Source organism: Pleurodeles waltl, chromosome 2_1, assembly GCF_031143425.1.
Source record: "Pleurodeles waltl isolate 20211129_DDA chromosome 2_1, aPleWal1.hap1.20221129, whole genome shotgun sequence".
Lineage (NCBI taxonomy): Eukaryota > Metazoa > Chordata > Amphibia > Caudata > Salamandridae > Pleurodeles > Pleurodeles waltl.
In genome coordinates, this window is record NC_090438.1 from 294251232 (window position 1) to 294272944 (window position 21713).

The 21713-nt window shown below is 43.0% G+C and overlaps 1 protein-coding gene across 1 annotated transcript in view; it reads left to right on the forward strand.

The window, feature by feature from the left end:
* Positions 1-21297, forward strand: part of GPC3 (glypican 3) — a 3152357-nt gene extending 3131060 nt beyond the window's left edge. Inside the window, exon 8 of the mRNA XM_069206010.1 lies at positions 19576-21297. Coding sequence (XP_069062111.1) covers positions 19576-19760 — 185 coding nt within the window. The 3' untranslated portion in view covers positions 19761-21297. The remainder of the gene's footprint in view (positions 1-19575) is intronic.
* The last annotated feature ends 416 nt before the right edge of the window (positions 21298-21713 follow it).

Genomic DNA, 21713 nt, shown 5'->3' on the forward strand with positions numbered 1-21713 from the left:
GTTGTTTGAGCTCGAACTCATAAAAGGACTTTTTTCTCCATTTGGTGTTCCATCTCTGTTAAAAATGGGGTCTTTGGTTGGCAGTCAGATTACCCCCTGTCCAAGAGAGGACCCTCACTCTAGTCAGGGTAAGTCATACACAATCTAAATTATCATGTGCCCACCCTCTGGTAGCTTGGCACTGAGCAGCCAGGCTTAACTTAGGGGGCAATGTGTAAAGTATTTGTGCAATAAATCATACAATAGCACAGTATAGCACCACAAAAATACACCACATAGTGTTTAGAAAAATATATAATATTTATCTGATAAGATGCAGGTCAAAATGATTAAAATGCAATAAGTATATGTTGACATATCACTGTAAAAGTGATAGAAAGTGTCTTAAGTCTTTTTAAAAAAATCAGTCTCTTTCAAGCACAAAGTACCTGGTTTGCGTGCAAAATCTCTGCAAAGAACCACAGAGGAGGAGATGTGTGGAAAAAAGGGGGTGTGCGTCGATTTCTCAGGCCGCACACGGCGATGTGTCGTTTTGTTTTCACACAGGGACAGCTGTGCATCGGTTTCCGGTGCTCGGTCATGGATCCTCTACGGGTTGTGGGGTTTTCGGATGCCCCAGGGACGATGTGTGGGTTTCCTGCGCTGGTAGGATGAAGTCGCAGGAGCTGCGTCGACTTGGTGGACGTTGAATAAAATTTTCTACCGCATGGCAGGTGCGCTGTGTTGATTCCTCTCTGGAAGTCAGGCTGCGACGTCCCGGCTTGGCTGTGCGTCGATCCGGTGGGCCGTATGTCGAATTTCCGATCGCTACGCTGGCACTGCATCGATCTTCTCATTGCAAAGTTGAGCTGCGTCATTCCGGTTCGGCGTGCAGTGAATTTTTCACCGCACTGCAGGCTGTGCATCATTTCTGGCAGGCTGTGCATCAAATTTCATCACACAAGGAGTCCTTCTGGTAGAGAAAAAGTATTTTTGGTCCTGATACTTCAGGGAACAGGAGGCAAGCTTTATCCAAGCCCTTGGAGAGCACTTCTTCACCACAGCCAGAGAGCAGCAGGGCAACAGCAAGGCAGCAGTCCTTCACAGAAAGCAGACAGATGAGTCCTTTGGGCAGCCAGGCAGTTCTTCTTGGCAGGATGCAGGTTCTGGTTCATATCAGGAAGTGTCTGAGTTGGTAGGGGCAGAGGCCCTGTTTAAATACCCAAATGTGCCTTTGAAGTGGGGGAGACTTCAAAGAGTGGCTTAGAAGTGCACCAGGTCCCCTTTCAGTTCAATCCTGTCTGCCAGGGTCCCAGTAGGGTGTGTGGCAGTCCTTTGTGTGAGGGCAGGCTAAGGTCCTTTGACATGCAAGTGTCAGGCTCTCCACCCTCCCAGCCCAGGAAGATCCATTCAAAATGCAGATGTATGCAATTGAGGCTGAGTATCCTGTGTTTGGGGTGTGTCTGAGTGAATGCACAAAGGAGCTGTCAACTAAACCCAGCCAGGCGTGGATTGTAAGGCACAGAAGGATTTAAGTGCAGAGCAAAACTTACTTTCTAAAAGTGGCATATCTAAAATAGTAATAATAAATCCAACTTCACCAGTCAGCAGGATTTTGTATCACCATTCTGGCCATACTAAACATGACCTTCCTACTCCTTTCAGATCAGCAGCTACCACTCAAACAATATACGAGGGCAGCCCTAAGGTTAGTCTATGAAGGGAGCAGGCCTCACACCAGTGTAAAAATTAATTTAGGAGTTTTACACTACCAGGACATGTACACTACATAGGTACATGTCCTGCCTTTTGCCTACACTGCACCGTGCCCTATGGGTTACCTAGGGCAGTGCTCCCCAACCTTTTTATCGCCGCGGACCGGTAAATGTTTGATAATGTTTCCGTGGCCCGCTTGTTTTGATTTAATAATTTTAATTTAATTGTATTTAAACATGCCTTCAAAATAAAATACAGCTACACCAAAAAATGAATATAAAGTGATTTATTTTATTTAACTCACTAGAATGCCAAATCAATGAGAACCCTGAGCTTGTTTCTTTGCAACGAGACGGTTCCATCTGGGGGTAATAGGAGACAATGACACCCGAAGTGTGTTGCTTATGTCCAGTTTATTCCGTTGTTTTGTTTTGGTTGCTGTCACTGCAGAAAACCCCGCTTCACACAGATAGGTTGTCGGGAATGGCAATAGGGATTTAAGTGCTGTGGTGGCAATCTCAGGGTATTCCGCCATGACTTTAATCCAGAACACCAGCAGAGTTGTTGTCTCGAACGTAGTTTTAAGGCCACCGTCATTTGCAATCTCCAGCAGTTGTTCTTCTTCTTGCATAGACATGCTAGATTCGCCTGATTTGTTGGCAAATGTGTCGCGGATCCATTCCTTACCAGTTCGTGGGTCTTTTGTGGTTGGGAAGTAGCGCTCAAACTCTTTTAAAAGCAAAGACAGGTGATCGTGCACCAACTGGCAGAATGAATGTTCAAGCTCAGTCTCGCCTACAATCCCTGCTAATGTCTGAAACATGTTCAAAATGCCTCTGTTCACGCGCCGTCCATACAACTCCAGTTTGGCTTTAAATGCAGCTACTTTGTCTGACAACTTGAAAACAGTTGTAATTTTCCCCTGAAGGCCCAGATTGAGTTCATTGAGCAGGCTGAATATGTCACACAGGTAAGCCAGTTTTGCGACCCATACCTTGTCACTGAAATGTGCTGCCAGCTGTGACTTCTTTTCTGAGAGAAATCTTTGCAATGGCTCTCGTAATTCAAATACTCTGGTTAGCGATTTTCCTCTGGATAACCATCTTATTTCTGTGTATAAGAGAAGGCATCTGTACTCTGCGTCCATCTCCTCACAAAGCTGCTCAAACAGGCGCGAGTTAAGTGCGTGTGCTTTGATGTGGTTAATAACTTTAACGACATCCATCAATACGCTGTTAAATTCCGGTGCCATTTTTCGGCTTGCCAGCATTTCCCTGTGAATGAGACAATGCGTAGATTCACTCTCAGGTGCAACCTCCTTAATCCGAGCAGTTAAACCAGACAGTCGTCCGGTCATGGCAGCAGCTCCGTCTGTGCATATGCTGACACAAAAGGACCATTTCAGTTTTTCTGATATATAACCATCCAGTGACTTGAACAGTTCTGCTCCTGTGGTGTTGGTTGGCAAAGATAGTGCACATAACAAATCCTCAGGCACATCCTCCTGATATAGATATCGCACATAAACAAGTAGTAGTGCCTTGTTGTCGATATCTGTAGATTCGTCAACCTGGAGTGCATACCACGGTGATGTATTAATCCTCTCCAACAATTGTGCCTCCATGTCTTCGGCTATTTCCTCAATGCGCCTAGTCACAGTGCTAGCTGACAAAGGCACATGTGCTATCTTTTCCACAGCAGCCTCTCCTAGAAGTTCACGGCAAATGTCTTTAGTGGAGGGCAAGATCAATTCTTCACCAATAGTAAATGGCTTTTTAGCCTTAGCAATGCGGTTAGCCACCAAATATGATGCTCTCAGTGCATTCTCCTTTATTGATGTGGTGGCCCTCATAAATATCTTCTGTGCTTTGTGCTCCCGTTTTTTCTTTCAAAATACTCCATGGGCTTGTCTTTTATGCCAGGGTGCTTGGCGGTCAAGTGGCGAAGCAGTTTTGAAGGTTTCATTGCCTCATTAGAGAGCTTCTCGCCGCAAACTATGCAGAGCGGTTTTGGTGCGTGGGAATCACCTGTCCCGATAAATCCATATTTCAAATAGGACTCATGGTATTGTCTGTTAAAAGTTGCATGTTTCTTTGATGTTGAAGGCTCTTCTTCTGTCTGTTCACTGGGCCTTTTTTTCTTCCCAAGGAAACTTTCTAACGATGTCTGTTTCATACTCATTTTTGCTAATTTGTGGGTTAAAGCAGACACAATAACACGTCAGTACACATGAGTACCGGTGGACAGATAGAAGAGCTAGAAGAGTGATACCTTCTCTTTCTCTTCACTCCACTGCTGCTTGCAACAGCTCAGCTCCAGATGTCACCTAAATCCGAATGTAAATCAAAAAACTATCAACGCAAAAATGTGATCAGTGTTTTAAATATATGACCAGTGTATCAAAATAACTGTGAAATATATATATAAATCACAAAAGATGACTGTGCCCCCTTTCAATACAGAGATGCCAGCGTTCCCCTTTCAATACAGAGATGCCACTGTGCCCCTTTCAATACAGAGATGCCAGCGTTCCTCCTCAGTCCTCCCGTGGTGCCTTCTCCTCGGCCAATGGCGTGAGGTTTGCCTTTCGGCCAATCAGGAAGCGGGAGGACCCGATCCCTGATTGGCCAGGAGGAGCATCAGTGTAACAATAACGAATTTTCATTCGCTATTGTCACACAATGGGTGGGCTTGGGAGCGCACAATGCTCTGCGCCTCGGCTGCCCGCCACAGTGAAATGATTTGAAGTTCCTCGGGCGGCCCGGTGCCGATTGATCCGCAGACCGGCACCGGTCCGCGGCCCGGGGTTTGGGGTTTGGGGAACACTGACTTAGGGCATACCTTAGGGGTGACTTATATGTAGAAAAAGGGGAGTTTTAGACTTGGCAAGTACTTTTAAATGCCAGGTCGAAATGGCAGTGAAACTACACACACGGGCCTTGCAATGGCAGGCCTGAGACAAGGTTAAGGGGCTACTTAAGTGGCACAAGCAGTGCTGCAGGCCCACTAGTAGCCTTTAATCTACAGGCCCTGGGCACATAATAGTGCACTCTACTAGGGACTTTTAAGTAAATTAAATAGTCCAATTGGGTATGATCCAATGTTACCATGTTTAAAGGGAGAGATCATATGCACTTTAGCACTGGTTAGCAGTGGTAAAGTGTGCAGAGTCTTAAAACCAGCAAAATCAGTATCTAAAAAGTGGAGGGAGGCAGTCAAAAGGTTATGGGTGACCACCCTAAGGCTGTCAGGTCTAACAATCTCTTATACCCATTTTACAATATGGCTAATGCCATAGACATTCCTGAGAATGCTAGACAAGCATTAACATTACACCTAGTAGCTCATGGCGTAACAGATGAGGGTGGGGTGTCACAATCATAGTAGAAGCTAGTGAAGCTTACCAAACAGAAACATTCTACTCTTGGGTCACCTTTCCTGAGGAACACCAAAGATCATTTACATTCCACACATACAGATTTGCAAACGTACCTCAATGGTACCAAGCGTACAAGAATCTTGAGATTCCGATTACTTATCAAGAACATCAGAACTGGTTTAATGGCACCCTACTACATGTAATAAAACCTGTGAGATTAGGTCCTTTAGGTAATGATGGACCAACGTGGTCTATGTTTGCCACATACACACCTCACCCAGGTATACAAAATATGCAGGCAGCCGACCTGCAAATCTTACATCCTGAACTAGTAACACTTTAGGGACGACTTGTACAGTTCGTAATGCGAACTTTGAACACTACACCAGCGCGTCCAGCACCACCAGCACCTGCTGGATACCAATTGGCTACTGAGATTAATCCACAAACTGTGCAAACTATCATGGGTAAGGTACCCACAGAACAAGAGAAAATCCCGTTCTGGATTGCCCATAAAACAAATCAGCTGGAAGCTGTGTTCCCGCATACAGGACCACAGGAGAAACATAGAATTCTCACAATGTTCTTGCCCTTCGGGATGGTTCCCTCAGTGGATGACTGCAGCACATGGGGTACAGTCTTCGCTGCAATTTATACTACCACACATGGTACCCCGACATTTGCCAATTTACCAGAAGTGTTAAAACAAATACAGAATGAGCACGGGGCTGCACCAGCCCTGGATTTGGGGATTAAATTGATGCATAACTTTGACACAGTCTCCTCAATCATACTTAGTAATATCAAAGGGGAAGCAGTAGCACTGGCTATATGCCAGTGTCTCCGAGAGATTCCACAGCTGGACTGGGAGAAAGAGCTACCAAAAATGATTTCCGATACATATACCAGTATAGGATGGGATGGTTGAATTACAGAGTACCACCCCTAAGGAAGGTACTAAGCAAACAAAGGAGGGTTCTAAGAGGTGCTGGGATAAACAAAAATAAGTAAAAGATAGACAAAATCAGAGAGCAGATTGTCCACACCCGTAGAACTCCGAAAGGAGATACACTCTCAGAAATAGAGAAACTATTAAAGCTCCTGCAGATATATTGATTCACATACCTCTCGTTCCTTTCAGGATGCATCGAAAAGATGTAGCCAGAGAGGGGGCTATCCTGATCGTCGTCCTGAATATGTGAAACAGAAGAAAGTCTCACCACAGTCTTCAGACAAAAAAGAAGGAAAGTCCCCAGTACAAAAGCCACTGTTTAAAAATAAAAAGGTGACATCACTGTCAATTAAAAATGCCAGTGCACTTGAGAACATTGCTGTAGAACAAGATGTGGGCAGTGACACTGTTAGACAGCACAACAGAGGTTACAATATGTCGGCAGAGTCTGAAAGATCATCTGAATGCGGCAGCAACTAGCGATTTCATTGCAGCTGAGACTGCGGACAGGCTCGTTCTCCCACCGACAGGGTTTATGATTTAAATATCCAAATTGAGGGAGACGTAGAGCGCACCATTGGTGTGATATTTTGGGATGAACTTAGTTGTGATATCCTGCTGGCCGAAAGGGACTGGCCACCTGAGCACGTCCGTAAGCTCCCACATGGGGAAGATGTCATTTTGCCTTCTTTCTCTGATCTTGTTCCAGAAGCGGTAAAACAAGCCTGCGCTGTCAATTGGGCTTTTGCGTTATACCGTAGTCATATAGGTTGGGACAAGGACTCTCCTTGTCATGTAATACCTATTAGGCCTAATCCCCAACCTCAGCCACAATATCCTGTTTAACACAAAGCAAAAGCACCAGTGTTGGAGATCCTCACTCAGCTCGAGTACCAGGGAGTAATAGAGCACTCTGTCTCTGCAATGAATAACCTGTTATTCCCCGTTGCAAAATCAGACCATTCCTACAGAGTAGTCTTAAATTACAGACACTTAAACAGTCATACACGTATCTACGCTATACAGAATTCACATAGCACGGCACTAATTAACAATATAGTGCGAGAAAAATACAAAACAACGTTGGATATTTCCAACGGGTTCTTCTGCCAAAACTTCGCACACGTAAGTCGGGACCTAACTGCTTTCTCATTTGGCTCACAGAAACGCTTTTGCCATTTGCCCCAAGGCTACAAGAACAGCCCAGGGCTGTTCTCAGCCCGAGTAACATCAATATTACATGATATTATTCCTGAGGCGTGGTCCTACGTGGATGACATCTATTTCACAGATGACGACCTCAACTTTCATCTTGCCAAGGTCGATCGGATCATCTTAGGATTTGCAGCCCTTGACTTTAAATTCAATTTTAGAAAAACTAAAATAGCCTTTCTCAGCCTACTGTTCCTGGGATACGAGCTTTCAAACGAGGGGAGGAGCCTGGCCCACACTTTCTAGAGAAATGTGCACAACTTCACCCACCTATCACTCACAAGAAATTACAGTCTTTACTTGATTTCTTTAATTTTGGCAGAACTTACATTCCTAACTATGCACAACCTATCAAGCCACTCTATGACTTAATACGCCCTGATTTTTTGAGCAGACACTGGACAGTTGAACACACACGCATCCTTAGGGAATTGCAACAGGACATGCTAGAAGCAAAACACTTGCACACATGTGACCACAAAACAAATTTGGTCATCAGAATAATTGCTGGTGCCATTGGGTTAATTTATGTCACCTTTAACAAAGGTGACACAGTGCGCATAGCATACAAATCTCATTTATATCCTAATGCAGAACAACGTTTTGCACCCACTGAAAAGATTCTAACTGCAGGTCTGACGGTTGTTGTTAGAAATGGGGTCTTTGGTTGACAGTCAGGTTACCCCCTGTTCAAGCAAGGACCCTCACTCTTGTCAGGGTAAAAGAGAATCCCTGCTTAGCCCCTTTGTAGCTTGGCAAAGCAGTAGGCTTAACTTCAGAGTGTTAGGTGTAAAGTATTTGTACCAACACACACAGTAACTTAATGAAAACACTACAAAATGACACAACACAGGTTTAGAAAAATAGGAAATATTTAAAACAAGACGAAAACGACAAAAAAATCCACAATACACAAGTCAAGTTATCAATTAAAAAGCAAAAAGAGTCTTTATGTAGTTTAAAACACAGACTAACACTGCTAGCGTGAAAATATACCTTTGGGTGCGTCAAAAATAGCCCTGCACGGGTGAGTGTGCGTCAAAAAGGGCTTGCGATGCATCGATTTCACTCACGAGCGAGACCTTGCATCATTTCTCCTTTCATCGGGTCGGAGTGCGTTGTTTCTTCTCTCCGCAGGAGAGCGATGCATCAATCTGGTCAGCACTCTCGGGTCCCGGCATGCCTTGCCTTGTTTTTACACGCCCAGCGCCCAGCGGTGCTTGTGTCAGAAATCCAGCTGCACGATGATCCGAAAACCATGCAGCATGGGTTGTGATCTCCCAGCCTCTGTCAGCGATGCTGCGCGTCGTTGCTCCTGCTTCAGTCGATTTTCAGCCGCAGAGCTGGCGGCATGTCGATCTTTTCCCCGCACAGCGCTCTGTGCGTGGATTTCCTCCTCTCAGGCTGCCAGCTTCTCCTTTCAGGGTCCAAGGAACTGGATGGGCACCACATGGCAGAGTAGGAGTCTCTCCAGGTGCTGGCAGAGAGAAGTCTTTGCAGTCCCTGAGACTTCAAACAACAGAAGGCAAGCTCTAAATCAAGCCGTTGGAGATTTCTTCTCAAGATGAAAGCCACACAAAGTCCAGTCTTTGCCCTCTTACTCTGGCAGAAGCAGCAACTGCAGGATAGCTCCACAAAGCACAGTCACAGGCAGGGCAGCTCTTCTTCTTCAGCTCTTCACCTCATCTCCAGTCAGAGGATCCTCTTGTTTCCACAAGTGTTCTAAAGTCTGTGGTTTTGGGTGCCCTTCGTATACCCAATTTCTCCTTTGTAGTAGGCATACTTCAAAGTAAAGTCTCTTTTGAATGTGAAATCCTGCCGTGCCCAGGCCAGGCCCCAGACACTCACCAGTGGGTTGGAGACTGCATTGTGTGAGGGCAGGCACAGTACTTTCAGGTGTGAGTGACCACTCCTCCCCTCCCTCCTTGCACAGATGACTCATCGGGATATGCAGGCTACACCCCAGTTCCCTTTGTGTCACTGTCTAGGTGCAACCAGCCCAACAGTCAAACTGATCCAGACAGGTAATCCACAAACAGGCAGAGTCACAGAAATGGTATAAGCAAGAACATGCTCACTTTCTAAAAGTGGCATTTTCAAACAATAAGTCTTAAAATCAGCTTTACTAAAAGATGTATTTTTAAATTGTGAGCTCAGAGAACCCAAACTCCACATGTCTATCCACTCCCAAAGGGAATCTACACTTTAATCAGATTTAAAGGTACCCCATGTTAACCTATGAGAGGGACAGGCCTTGCAACAGTGAAAAATGAATTTAGCAATAATTCACTGTCAGGACATATAAAACACATTACTATATGTCCTACCTTAACCATACACTGCACCCTGCCCTTGGGGCTACCTAGGGCCTACCTTAGGGGTGTCTGACATGTAAGAAAAGGGAAGGTTTAGGACTGGTAAGTGGGTACACTTGCCAAGTCGAATTTACAGTTAAAACTGCATACACAGACACTGCAGTGGCAGGTCTGAGACATGATTACAGAGCTACTTATGTAGGTGGCACAACCAGTGCTGCAGGCCCACTAGTAGCATTTGATTTGCAGGCCCTGGGCACCTCTAGTGCACTGTACTTGGGACTTACTAATAAATACAAACATGCCAATCATGGATAAGCCAATTACATACACATTTTGTAAAGGAGCACTTGCTCTTTAGCACTGGTTAGCAGTGGTAAAGTGCCCAGTGTAACAAAAACAGCAAAATCAGATTCCAGCACACATCAACAACCTGGGGAACAGAGGCAAAAGGTTGTGGGAGACCACGCCAAGGATGAAAAGTCTAACAGTTGTCATTAAGGAAAGGCCACTTGCCCAAGGGAAACGCATTATTGTAGTTACCCTGATACCAGCCTTAGAGGTCATCACCAAAGCAAGCATTCCTAATGCTAAAGCATTACCTCCAGGCTTGATTCAGTGGGCAACCTCCCTGACTGCCACCAATGTTGACCACATCTTTGATCCAAAACTTTAGACACAAGAATTTCTCCAATACGTACAGGAGTATCCCGCTCCTCTAGATATTTTGCCACTTGACAGATACCATACTGTCATTTACACTGATGGTTCGGCACAACCAGCTGTAGGTACCAAACATCAATTTTCAGCCGCTTGTGCAGCCGTGAGTGGAGTGATAAAGGATGGCGTTTTCCACCTGCCCACAATACCTACACGCACACCGTAGGGGACTGCACAGCTCAGCTGGCTGAATTCAAAGCCCTTATTCTAGTGCTATAACACACAGAGCCAGGATTGCTGACTTTAATTGTCTGTGACTCATACTGCTGCGGCCAGTCCTACAATGATTACCTCAATCATTGGAAACTGAACAGGTTTGAGATTCCAAAGGGAACATAACAAAACACAAAACAGGGTGGCTGATCTCAAGGATAAGCTATCTTGTGTCCATGTAGTACATAAACTGGGCCACCAACATGTAGGAGTACACGTTATCGGCAACACTTTGGCTAATGAAGACGCCAAATCCGCAGTAGCTACAGCTTCTGTGGCTGCAGTGATTCGTTCCCAGATGAGCTTGGATAGTGAAATTCTGACTACCGTGAAGGCTTTGGCTAAATGCAAGTCTCTTCCAAAAGCATACCCTACAAAATATTCTTAACACATAGGTGCACAGAATGTTGCCTGCGCAACAATTCCTGGGGTTGGAGATCGCGTGATCCCAAACCAAGACCAGAGATTAGATCTAATAAAAGCAGCGCATGAGGGTGTCGCCTCTGCTTATGCGGGTATCTCAGCCATAGTCACACTCTTACAGAAACGCTTCTGGTGGCCGGGTCTATACAAACAGACAAAACAGTACGTCCTTTGTTGTGGTATTTGCCAGCAAATTAAGGGCTCAAACATCAAACGCCCACCACAGACACCCCTCTTAATGTCCAGCAGGCCACTACAATGTGTGTACCTGGACCATTGTGGTCCACTTCAAACTGATGGTGCATACAAATACATCTTAGTCATTGTAGATTCTTGTTCTAGATTCCTGTGGGTATGGCCACAGTGGTCATCTGACGCTCAAACTGTTATAAAAGACTTACTGATCTTTATTGGTACATATGCGGTTGCAGCATTCCATTCGGACCAGGTCCCTGCATATGCCTCTAAGGCATTCAGGGACATCATGGGGACGATGGGTTTTGAACTCCATTACTCCTCACCATACCATTCCGAGGGAAATTTGATCATGGAGAGGCGGAACCGTAATCTAAAGCAGTCCTTAACAGCTAGAGTATTAAGTTCTGGCCGTAGTTGGCTCCATCACCTATTCGGGTTCCAGAGAGCACTGAATAATCTGCCAAGACAGTCCTTGAGGGAACGCACTCCCTATGAGGTTCTCTTTGGGATACCAATGTATGTCCCAGATCTTGATGGGCCTGGTTTAGTGGCAGCAGACACACCATTTCACATTAATGAACATCTCACTGTTTTACAGGAGCTTCAGCAATTTCGTGATGATAAATCATCCGCCAGTGCTGCTACCTTAGGAATAAGGGATTTACTAACAACTTCCACTGGCTGGATTCCTAAAGTTGGGGATCTGGTTCATGAGAAGGTCGCTGTGCAAAAGGAATTGGGCCCATCCTACAGAGCACCAGTCCCAGTCTTGTGAGTACAAGGTACCAGAACTGTCACCCTACTACCGCTGCCTGGTTCCAAAGGAAACTGATTAATTTCCATTGACAACGTCAAACTTCACCATGTGGCAGATCCTGCACAGTAGGCCAAGTGGTCCCTTGGGTAGTTCCCGGTCCCCTCTCACTACCCAACAGGATACACCTCTTCAGAGTAGAAATAACAACATTACTTCGGACTACACAACAGGGTCCAACGATGCTACAAATACCGACCGTGGGGAGGGCAGAAAATGAGCTCATGCTGATTCTAGTTACCACTTCAACTACAGTACCTGTCCAAGATTTGGCTGTTTTCTACACCAACACTACACAGACTGACGACATTGTCTACTATGAGCCTCCATGCGAAGTGGATCCATCCACCGGCAATGCACCTGCTCCTGCATTTGTAGAGACTGCTTTTGGTTATTTCATCGACATTGATGACTTTTCTTCAGACTCATCCACTCCAGTAATTGAAAATGTTTCACAAACATGTAAGCTGTACCAATGGCTTAAGAATAACTATTTTATTCACCCATGGAACTATTTATGGTTCTGCTTGACATTTTTTGCATTGTTTCTATGGACTGGTGTTGTGACTGTTGTTTTTTTACTCATAAATGGTCATTACCTTCCTCAACGCTCCTCAGTTGAGTTTGTAGATGAAGTCTTAACTCCATATAATTCCTCACATAAGGTCCAAAGAGACTTGTCCCTTGTGAAAATTTCAGCTGTACCAATTCCTGATGTGATTGTGTGGGATAACGTTCCATTTGATATATACAGGCCTACTGAGGTCATTCAAATTCCATATTTTTTTTAAATGTCTATGACAGAAGTAATTACACCTGGTGCTGTATCTAATGATCGGGATGTCCAGACAGTTGATTCTATGTTAACGGAAATGAAGGACTATTCAGTATTTGAAAGTGATGATGTATATAGACATATAATGAATTATAGGGAAATGTTCTGCTACAAATAACTGGGGACATTACTACCTGCACCGTGCCACTAGACAGACCAGTACTCAACTACACACAGTGGGAACACTGTTCAACACCACCTGTGGGGAGCCCAACAAGTTATTTAGATAAATGTACTTATTTTTCTGGTCATGACACAAAAAATTCAGAGTCATACTATTTCAAATTACCTCCTTCAAAAATTAGGAACATTTTGCTAACTGATACAAAACCTATTTATTCAGATTCCCTTGTTTCCCGTCTTTCAGTTGAAGGTTACGAATACTGGAGGAACACTGTTCATTTAAAAAGCCTATGGGGATCACAAGATTGGCAAATACAGTGTAGGGAAGCTTTATCTAGAGCATGCCTGATTCCTGTGCAAATTATCTTTTTTAATAACACCATTCAACAGCAATCCTGTCTGGGGTTAGCAAAAATAAAAGAAATGAACACACCCAGTACCCCCACACCGGCAAAGTTTAACGATTGGCAATTTTTCCTGAATATCACAGAGGAAGAGCTAGATGCAAAGGTTCAGGCTGGTACCTATAACTCTTCACTTTCCAGTCCCGGCAGGTGGTTGATTTGGCCAATAGACACCAATGGATGTCAGGCACATTTTTTGATTTCCTCAGGGCATTCAAGATTAGCCGGCCAGACCCTCGCTTCGTCTCGGGTCAACACACGGTTATAGTTACAACATACAGTGTGGGTAAATTGTGCCAACAATGAGTAGAGTCTAACATGTTAGCCGCAGTTAAAGAACGTCTTAACACTCTTTCTGAAGATGTAGACTTACAAGACTTTTGGCTAGGTCCTAGAAAGCCACTCTCTAAAAGATTAATCTTTGCTATGTATACTGAGATCTGGAAGCTTTCTCAGATAGAAGCTGCTTCACGTTTAAGGCAAATACATAAGTAGAAGTTAGAAAAGACTTTAGCAGTTGTTGATAACGGCATGAACACTCTGTCTGACAGGATTTATTCCCTAACAAACAGAGAGTCATCTGCGATTGATATTATTCAGACAGCTATGCCCCTTTTATGTCATGGACAAAGTCAGCTGCGTTCCATTATGCAATTAGGTTGGACGTTACAGACTTTGAAAAATGGGCGAATTCCATGGAAGTACATTAACGGTTGTGAATTGTTCATTTCCTTTAATTTATCCAGGGAACAGCAGACAACGGCTAAAATGGAAGCAAGTTTCACCATGCTTCATATCGAGAAGTTAGAAAAGTTGCCTTTCACAGTTGCAGGAATTCCATCGACAGTATGGCTCCTACTGGCATCATTATTCTGCCCATTTCCACTTTTCGTTTTTCAAAGTGCTTGAAACATCTTGCTGTGGGCAGGTATGAGCAAATAGGCGATAGCTATATTAAAGAATAGTGGGAGCTGCCCTTTGAATACAAATGTCTGAACGCCGAAACAGAGGTCTTTCTCAGTGGAAGCGAATGCGAGACTACTTTTTCTCTTCATGGCCTTTGCAATGCAGAGGTCGTGAAGTTGGCCTGTTTTCTGAAGGGTACTCCCATCCCTTTGATTCGACCAACTTTCATGTACTTTCAAATGGAAGTTATGTGGTGCTGACCGACCAAAGCTGTTGCGGTATGTGACTCGGAATTGCCTACGCAATTTTGTTACATGTTGTGGACAAGTTTTATTCCCCCCACACAAGAGATAAAAGTATCAGAAATGTGGCTTCACATTGATACTGTTAATGTAAATTATGACAAGCTGAGCAGACTAATGGTACTACTGTTTCAAAAACAAGTCGCGTTGACATCAGCTAGAGAGACGTATGCTCTCCATATTGCGAGATCATCAGCCGAGATACAATCCCTTTTTTGACGATTTGGCTCTTTGCACTATGGAGGATGCCACTACTGCAGGTGGACCTGCACAAGAGACTACTACGCACTACTGCTCTGTGGATCCATATGCCTATCCTGTGATCGATCTGACGATGTGGCCTCTTTCCTGAGGTCCTTTCCATTCAAAGGCTTCGAAGATGCTCTTCAAGATCATGGCTATTGTTAGGCAATTTGATGATTTGCTTAATATATCAAATCCAAGGTGTACATTTATTGCCCTTACTTTGGCCTGCTGTGCTTGTCATGGTCGACATTATATCTCTTTGTATGTTTTTTAGCTATTGATTTTGACACGTTTTTAAATGTGATTTTTAGCTTTTAGTCCAGAGCATTTTTAGCATTTGGATTCATTCACCTTCGGTGGGGTCAAGTTATGGCATCATACTTGTTACAGCAATGGGGAGGGTGTAATGAATCCTAGTTTGTTTTATTGGGATACAGGAGTTAGCTTAGCCTTTGGCTTGCAGACTCGTGCTTCCGTCACCTAGTGATTTTTACCCTACTTAGCTTGCTCTGTTTTAGCGCATTTATTTAATTAAATCTTTTAAGATGGCTGCCTTATTTTGAGCTAGGCCCATGTTTTAATTTGCGTTATCAGTGCCACTGCGTTAAGGTGTCAATATCAAGCGACAAAGATAAAGGCCCTCATTATGTCCCTGGCGGACGGCGGTATTTTGGAGAAAGGTACTGCCAACAGGCTAGCGATACCTTTCCCCAAAATATGACATTGGCGGTTTGGAATGTACCACTCCATTTGCCAGGGCGGTAACAGCCACCGGGCTGGAGACTTTAGTTTCCCCTGTAGACGGCCGTCACTGTCCCACCGCGGGATTATGATCCCGCCTACCGCCATGGTTTTCGTGGCAATCTTACCGCCACGAAAACCATGGCGGTAGGCACTATCAGTGCCAGGGAATTCCTTCCCTGACACTGATATGGGTCTCCCACGCCCTCCTCCTCCCCAGAGTCCTCCCATCACCCTCCTCCTCCCCCTCCCAACCTACGCAACATGCACACACCAACATACACATGCATAAACACACTCATACCCACATTCACGCACATATGCATACATACATTCACACACACATCAACACACACTGACATACATTCTAGCACACATGCATTCACACCACACAACATACATGCACACTCACACCCATTCATGCACACATGCATTCCACACGCCACACACCCGCATGCACGCACACAAACATACGCACACACAACCACACACACACCCACACACACAACACCCCTAGCCCCCTCTCATGTTGGAGCACCCAACTTACCTGCTTGCAGGGGGTCCTCCGGCAGGAGACAGGACATGGCGTTGCTGCCAGCAGCAGCATCCGCCAGCAGAACACCACCAGGCTGTATCATGAGTCATGATACGTTCTGCGGCGGTCTACTGGCATGGCACTGCTGCTGGCAGCAGTGCCACCTTGCCGCCGTCTGCTGCCATGACCGTAGCCAGAATTCCGCCAGCCTTCTGGCGAAATTCCAGCTACGATAATAATATGGCGGTCATTACTGCCAACGTCTTAATGAGAGCCAAACTGTAGTTGTTCGCATTAGGTACTTTCCCTCTTCACGCTTTCGAGGGAATTGTTTATATAAATTACCGTCCCAAGCATGTCTTGTTATCTATTGTTTGGGAACAGACCTACATCAGGGGTCCAAGCAGATCTGTATAAATACTCCTCACTTAAACAGATAGTCAGAAGGATTCCGACCAGATGCCATCGCTGCTATCGATGCTGCACGTCTCCTTGACACTGACCCAGTCTTCGTGTCCCTATGGAGTATCAGTTAGAGACCTCATTCCAAGGTAACGAGGGTTGGGGGGGCTCTTCTCATGGACATGGCATTGGCAGATTAAGTTTAACATACCTAGCTCTCTTTTAGGTTAGATGTTAGGCTCACTATGCTAGGGTATTAGGACATATTTCACATCTCATGTCATTAGATATTATTGCAAGATGGAGGGGGTCTTTGCATTAATGACCCTTGTCTTTACCATTCGGTTTCTTGCACTGTTCATTATCCTAATCATTGCAGCCCATGCAACTTATCGCAGGTTGTGGTTTTGCTAAATAAAAACCTATTGAAACTTTACTGCATCTTCTTCATTGCCTGTGTTTGATTGAGACATGTTGTTCATGTGAGAAAAGGGTAATCTCTGTTTCACCATGACACTTCCTGAGATTTTTGAGCCCATGCGTAAAGGCTGCCACAAATCACTTTTTACTGTTTGAGTTTTTGGTGAGGTGCTGCTTGTGAGCCGGGAGGGTTGGGACGACAGTTGCAACTTGTTGTAGGACTGGCATAGTCGCCTACAAACATAAGTACTGTCATTCTTAAACCAGCAGTCTTGCCTAGAACAAACGTCAAACTACGACTATGCCCCTTCTGGGCCAGTGCACCGTTTATATAATAAACCATACTGTGTTGAAAGTACAGTCTTGATGCAATGCTGTGTCTGGGTGTTAGAAAGGGCAAAACAAGCTAACATATTGTGTACAGTGATCTTAGCCTTGGAAAGAAAGTACTAATTACATGTCGTGGAAACACTTTATTCCTGGAATAAGCTGATAAAAATATATAAAAATCATTGCTAAAAGCAGCCTTACTAAAACGAATAAAATAAGAAATATACAATAAAGTCAAAGCAGGGGTGACCAACGTGGGTCCAAGAGGTCCTCATGACGCTATGTCCTAGCATTGTGAGATCAATGTAACTTGAAATTAACCACACTGCCCATTCCAGTTCAGAGTCACATCATATGACTGAGCATCTACCTGAAAAGAACACAAATAAAAGATAAAGGAAAATGGAAGGTAGAAGTGACAAATTGTAGGAAGCCAAGTCAAAGTTGATAACCAGATTATATAAACCATCTGCAATCCTATTGCCTTTTTAACCATCTAAGGAAAATGTGCTGAACATTTTCTTATAAGTGAACCAGCACTGATGTTGAGCGTTGGGCTTACTTGGCATACCATGAAGGTACCATAATGTTTCAAGAGTGCTCTGTAACAAAATGCATGTAAAACAACTGGCTTTTAGGCAATATATTTGATAGTTCCCTGTAAAATGCATCATTCTGCCCCATTTTCTACAATATGTCCTGGGAAAGAATTTCTCAAAATTGCTTGGAGTAATTTTTGTTACTGAGGATGGCCAATAATTCCCTGCCACTTTCAAAGTTCATCAGTTACCACTGCCTTTACTCCAATACTTATACCTTTCTTAAATCCTTACCCTAACCGAAATCTTATTTTCTGCCCTAACTTTAATCCTAAACATAGTCTTTGGTCAAAGCCTAAAGCAAACTCTAAACCTAACCTTGAACCGAACCCTTTGCCTAAACCCAAAATAAATCCTAGTTCTAGTCCTAAACCTAAACCGAAATATACCTCTATGGGAAACTGAGCCTAACGCAAAGCCTAACCCATATCTCATCCTAACCCCAGTCTTACCACTATACCATACAATAATACCTGAACACATTTCGTGACAATTTTGATGACCTGGTGTTTGTGATGAGGTAAGTTTGATGTAGTAGAATGCTGTGCCAGTTACCAGAATGCACACACATTTGCAGTGACTTTATTGAGGTCTTTCTATATATCATTTATTTTGCCAGTTATATTTTGATCCTCGACGGCTCTACTTTTGTAGGTTTTGATTTCTATAAAATGATGCTTAATTTCCATTTAAAAGTAGGCAATCCCAACCACAGATGAGAAGGAAGCTTGCTACTTTATGTATCTCATAATGTTGATTGTACTGCTGCCCCGTCCATCCATCATAGTTGCTCTTTTTATATAACCAGCCATTAATACATTTATTTATTTTATCTTTTCAAATGTAACTTTCAAAGAAAACCTGTTGAACTATTTGCATAAACCGACTCTAAGTGTATGATGTACAGCAGTTCATTTACCATTTGTTTTCAATTCCTTGGCTATTGTTGATTAAATGTACAGAGCTGAAATACATAAATGGCAGTTGTGGAACACACATCTCTGTAAACATATCATTGCCCTGCTCTATGTGTGTCCTTTACTGGTGATGTATTACAAAAAAGCTGGTCTGGTGCAAAATACAGGGAAATCCATGTGTGCTGTTATTGGTGCTTCGCTATACCGAATAGGGCAAATAGATTTGGGCCAGTCCATAATATTGAAAGAATTTGGGCACTAAAGAAAACACTGAAGAAGACGGTGAAACCAGGTGTAACCTAAGTCTCACACATTAACAATTTAAAAAGATGAATATAGAGTTTAAGAAAAAATGCCCACGAATAACCTTTTTGTAAAACAAAAAGAGAAAACAGCGAATGCTACTTATTCAATAACAGACTAGTTATGCCTGAAACACAGTTGTCTGTCACATTTGACAAGGAGATAGTCTCTCTACTTTTCACTAAGCAAATGTAACAAAAGTAATTGGAATTTAGTTTTTGGCATGGTTTACCTGGCTTGTTGCACTTGTGCAACGTTTCTGTAATACTTGTCATGGTGTAGTCTAGTAGTAAGGGTGTGCCTTCAGTTGAGTGGGACTGTTCCATATGCAAATTAACTCTGTTTTACCTGTCATCAAAGGAATGCCAGGGCAGCAGATTTACAGACAGGCAGCAATGTAGGGAAATGCTCTGTCTGTATTGAGACTTAAGGTGTGAGCGGTTGCAGTGCACAGGCTCATTTGATTTACAACTGGCGCATACCTAAAATGGACCCAAGGGACTTAAATATTCATTTATCTGTGTGGTGTAACTATAGAAGGCTATGTCGATTCCGCATGACAAATAACTTTCTTTCCTCTTTGTTTCTTAGAGTTAACCTTTGACCTGGATGTGGATGATGTCTCTTTTAATAAGCATCTGCTTGATACCCACTTCAAAGATGGTGTTCCAGTAAAGAACTTAGCCTCAGGAAATCCTTCAAAACATGCTGCAGCTGTCAATCTTATTGTTTGTTTAAGTCTTTCTGTGCAGGTTTTTCATACTTTCTATCACTGACTCATGTAAGAATTATAGGACATTGGGAATGTGACAAAGTTTTAATTTATATGCAAATATAACAAGTAACAGTTATTTAAAAAAATTTCTATATGATGCTGATGTTTATTTTTAAGTTCAGTTGATTTCTTGGAGTAAAAGGAGCCAACAGAGAACATCGGCGTTATTACAAAATTGTGTTTTTTAAAGGTTTATGAATACTTTAAATGAAAAAAATAAAATTATTTTCATATCAGCATAAGTTGTTCATTAATGTAAGCAGGAACATATTAAGCATTGCATGAATGGAAATAGTACAATTTCACGTGTACATGAAAGGAATAAAATGTAATTGACCTTCTACATTGGTTTGTATTATGTTACGTATTTTTATGTAATTAAATTCCCATTAAACAATGTTTCTCAACTGATATACGGTTGTACAGCTTAATTATATTCCCTATCTGGAGTTGTCCAGCACAGCCACCTGTCTCGGTGCTAATTTGCTTGAGTTTAAGCATTTGTTCTCCCTTTCTGCATGGAATGTTGCATTTGCCATTCTAGACCTTTGCGTCTCTATTTATCCGATACCAAATGCACGTCAATTATGTGCATAGGCTCGTCTCAGTCATATCTATCATTCTGCCTAACACGTGTTACGCAGAATGCAGCCAGTGCACACAAAAGAAAAACATACTTAGGAGCCCACTAAAACGTCAGTGTAAAAGGGAATGTATGTCAACAGACGCAGGTTTCAGACATGCCTTAGGGAAACTTTTGTGACTTTCCATTTGCTCACATGCGGAGGCATTTTCTCACATTCAGTTGTACACGCTGTACAATTGTTCATGGGGAAATGCTTTTCCATGTTAGCAAAAATTGTTTGCTTTTCTTTTTTTTCTGCACAGTGAAAAAGCTTTTCCCCTATAGAGAAATGCCTACCCTGGAACAACAGCTCCCCAGACATGATATGGGATATACCCAAATGCAATAGTACACTACGAGGTAATTTTTATCAAGAGACAAAAAGGATTTACCAGGACAAGATCACCTTCTTGTGATTACCGTCCACTCTTACCTTTAGCCTTTTGAGTGTGTAAGTCTTACTTTCACAAATGGCTATATAAATATCGCTTTTAGAGTTTTTTTCTGCGCCATGACATTGTTTGTAGGAAAGTAGCGCAAAATGTAAGAGAACATTTCTGTAAACATGTGTCCAGGAAGATTTTTTTGCAGTGGGGAAGTTCTGAAGGGGAGAATTACTCTATAGCTATTGGCGCGAAAGAGAGATATCAAGCTTGTCTGCACATACATAGTTATTCCTATGCATTGTTTGTGTCATCTGTTGCAAAAACAGGACAACTGTGTAATTTATTTGGAAAGTTTGTGAGTAGGTGTGTAAGTATAAAGGTTTTACCATTTTTTTCTGGCATTGGTCCGTCATACATGAGTTGGGAAATCTTTGATTTAGGATTCACTACTTAATTCTAGTTATCACATTTTGTTTTGCTAATTTCATTTTTTGCGTAGTATGTGCAGATATCAATAAAATGTACTGAAAACAAATAAGTTCATGGTTGTCTAGCGTGTTTTGGGTAACTTATTGAAATAAAAAAAAAAACATACATTTTATTTCTGAAATTTGGAAACTGACCGTCAATCTCCGAATAAGTGCCAAATACATTATATGTGACAGGTAGATATTGCTTGATTTACCTGAAAACAGTATCTAATTACAATATTGTTCTTTAATATCTTATTGCTTAAATTTCAAAGCAGGCGTGAAAGTGTACCACGTATTGTGGCAGTTTTATTTAATGTGGCAGAGTAGTATAACATATGTACCTAAATGTACCTTTGTCTCGATACCTAATACTGATTTTATTTTTGTCATAAGGAAACAAGGATCATATGTGTGCACCATGACATAGATTGCAGTCATGTTGGACCAGGAGGGGCAGCCAAAGTGCTACC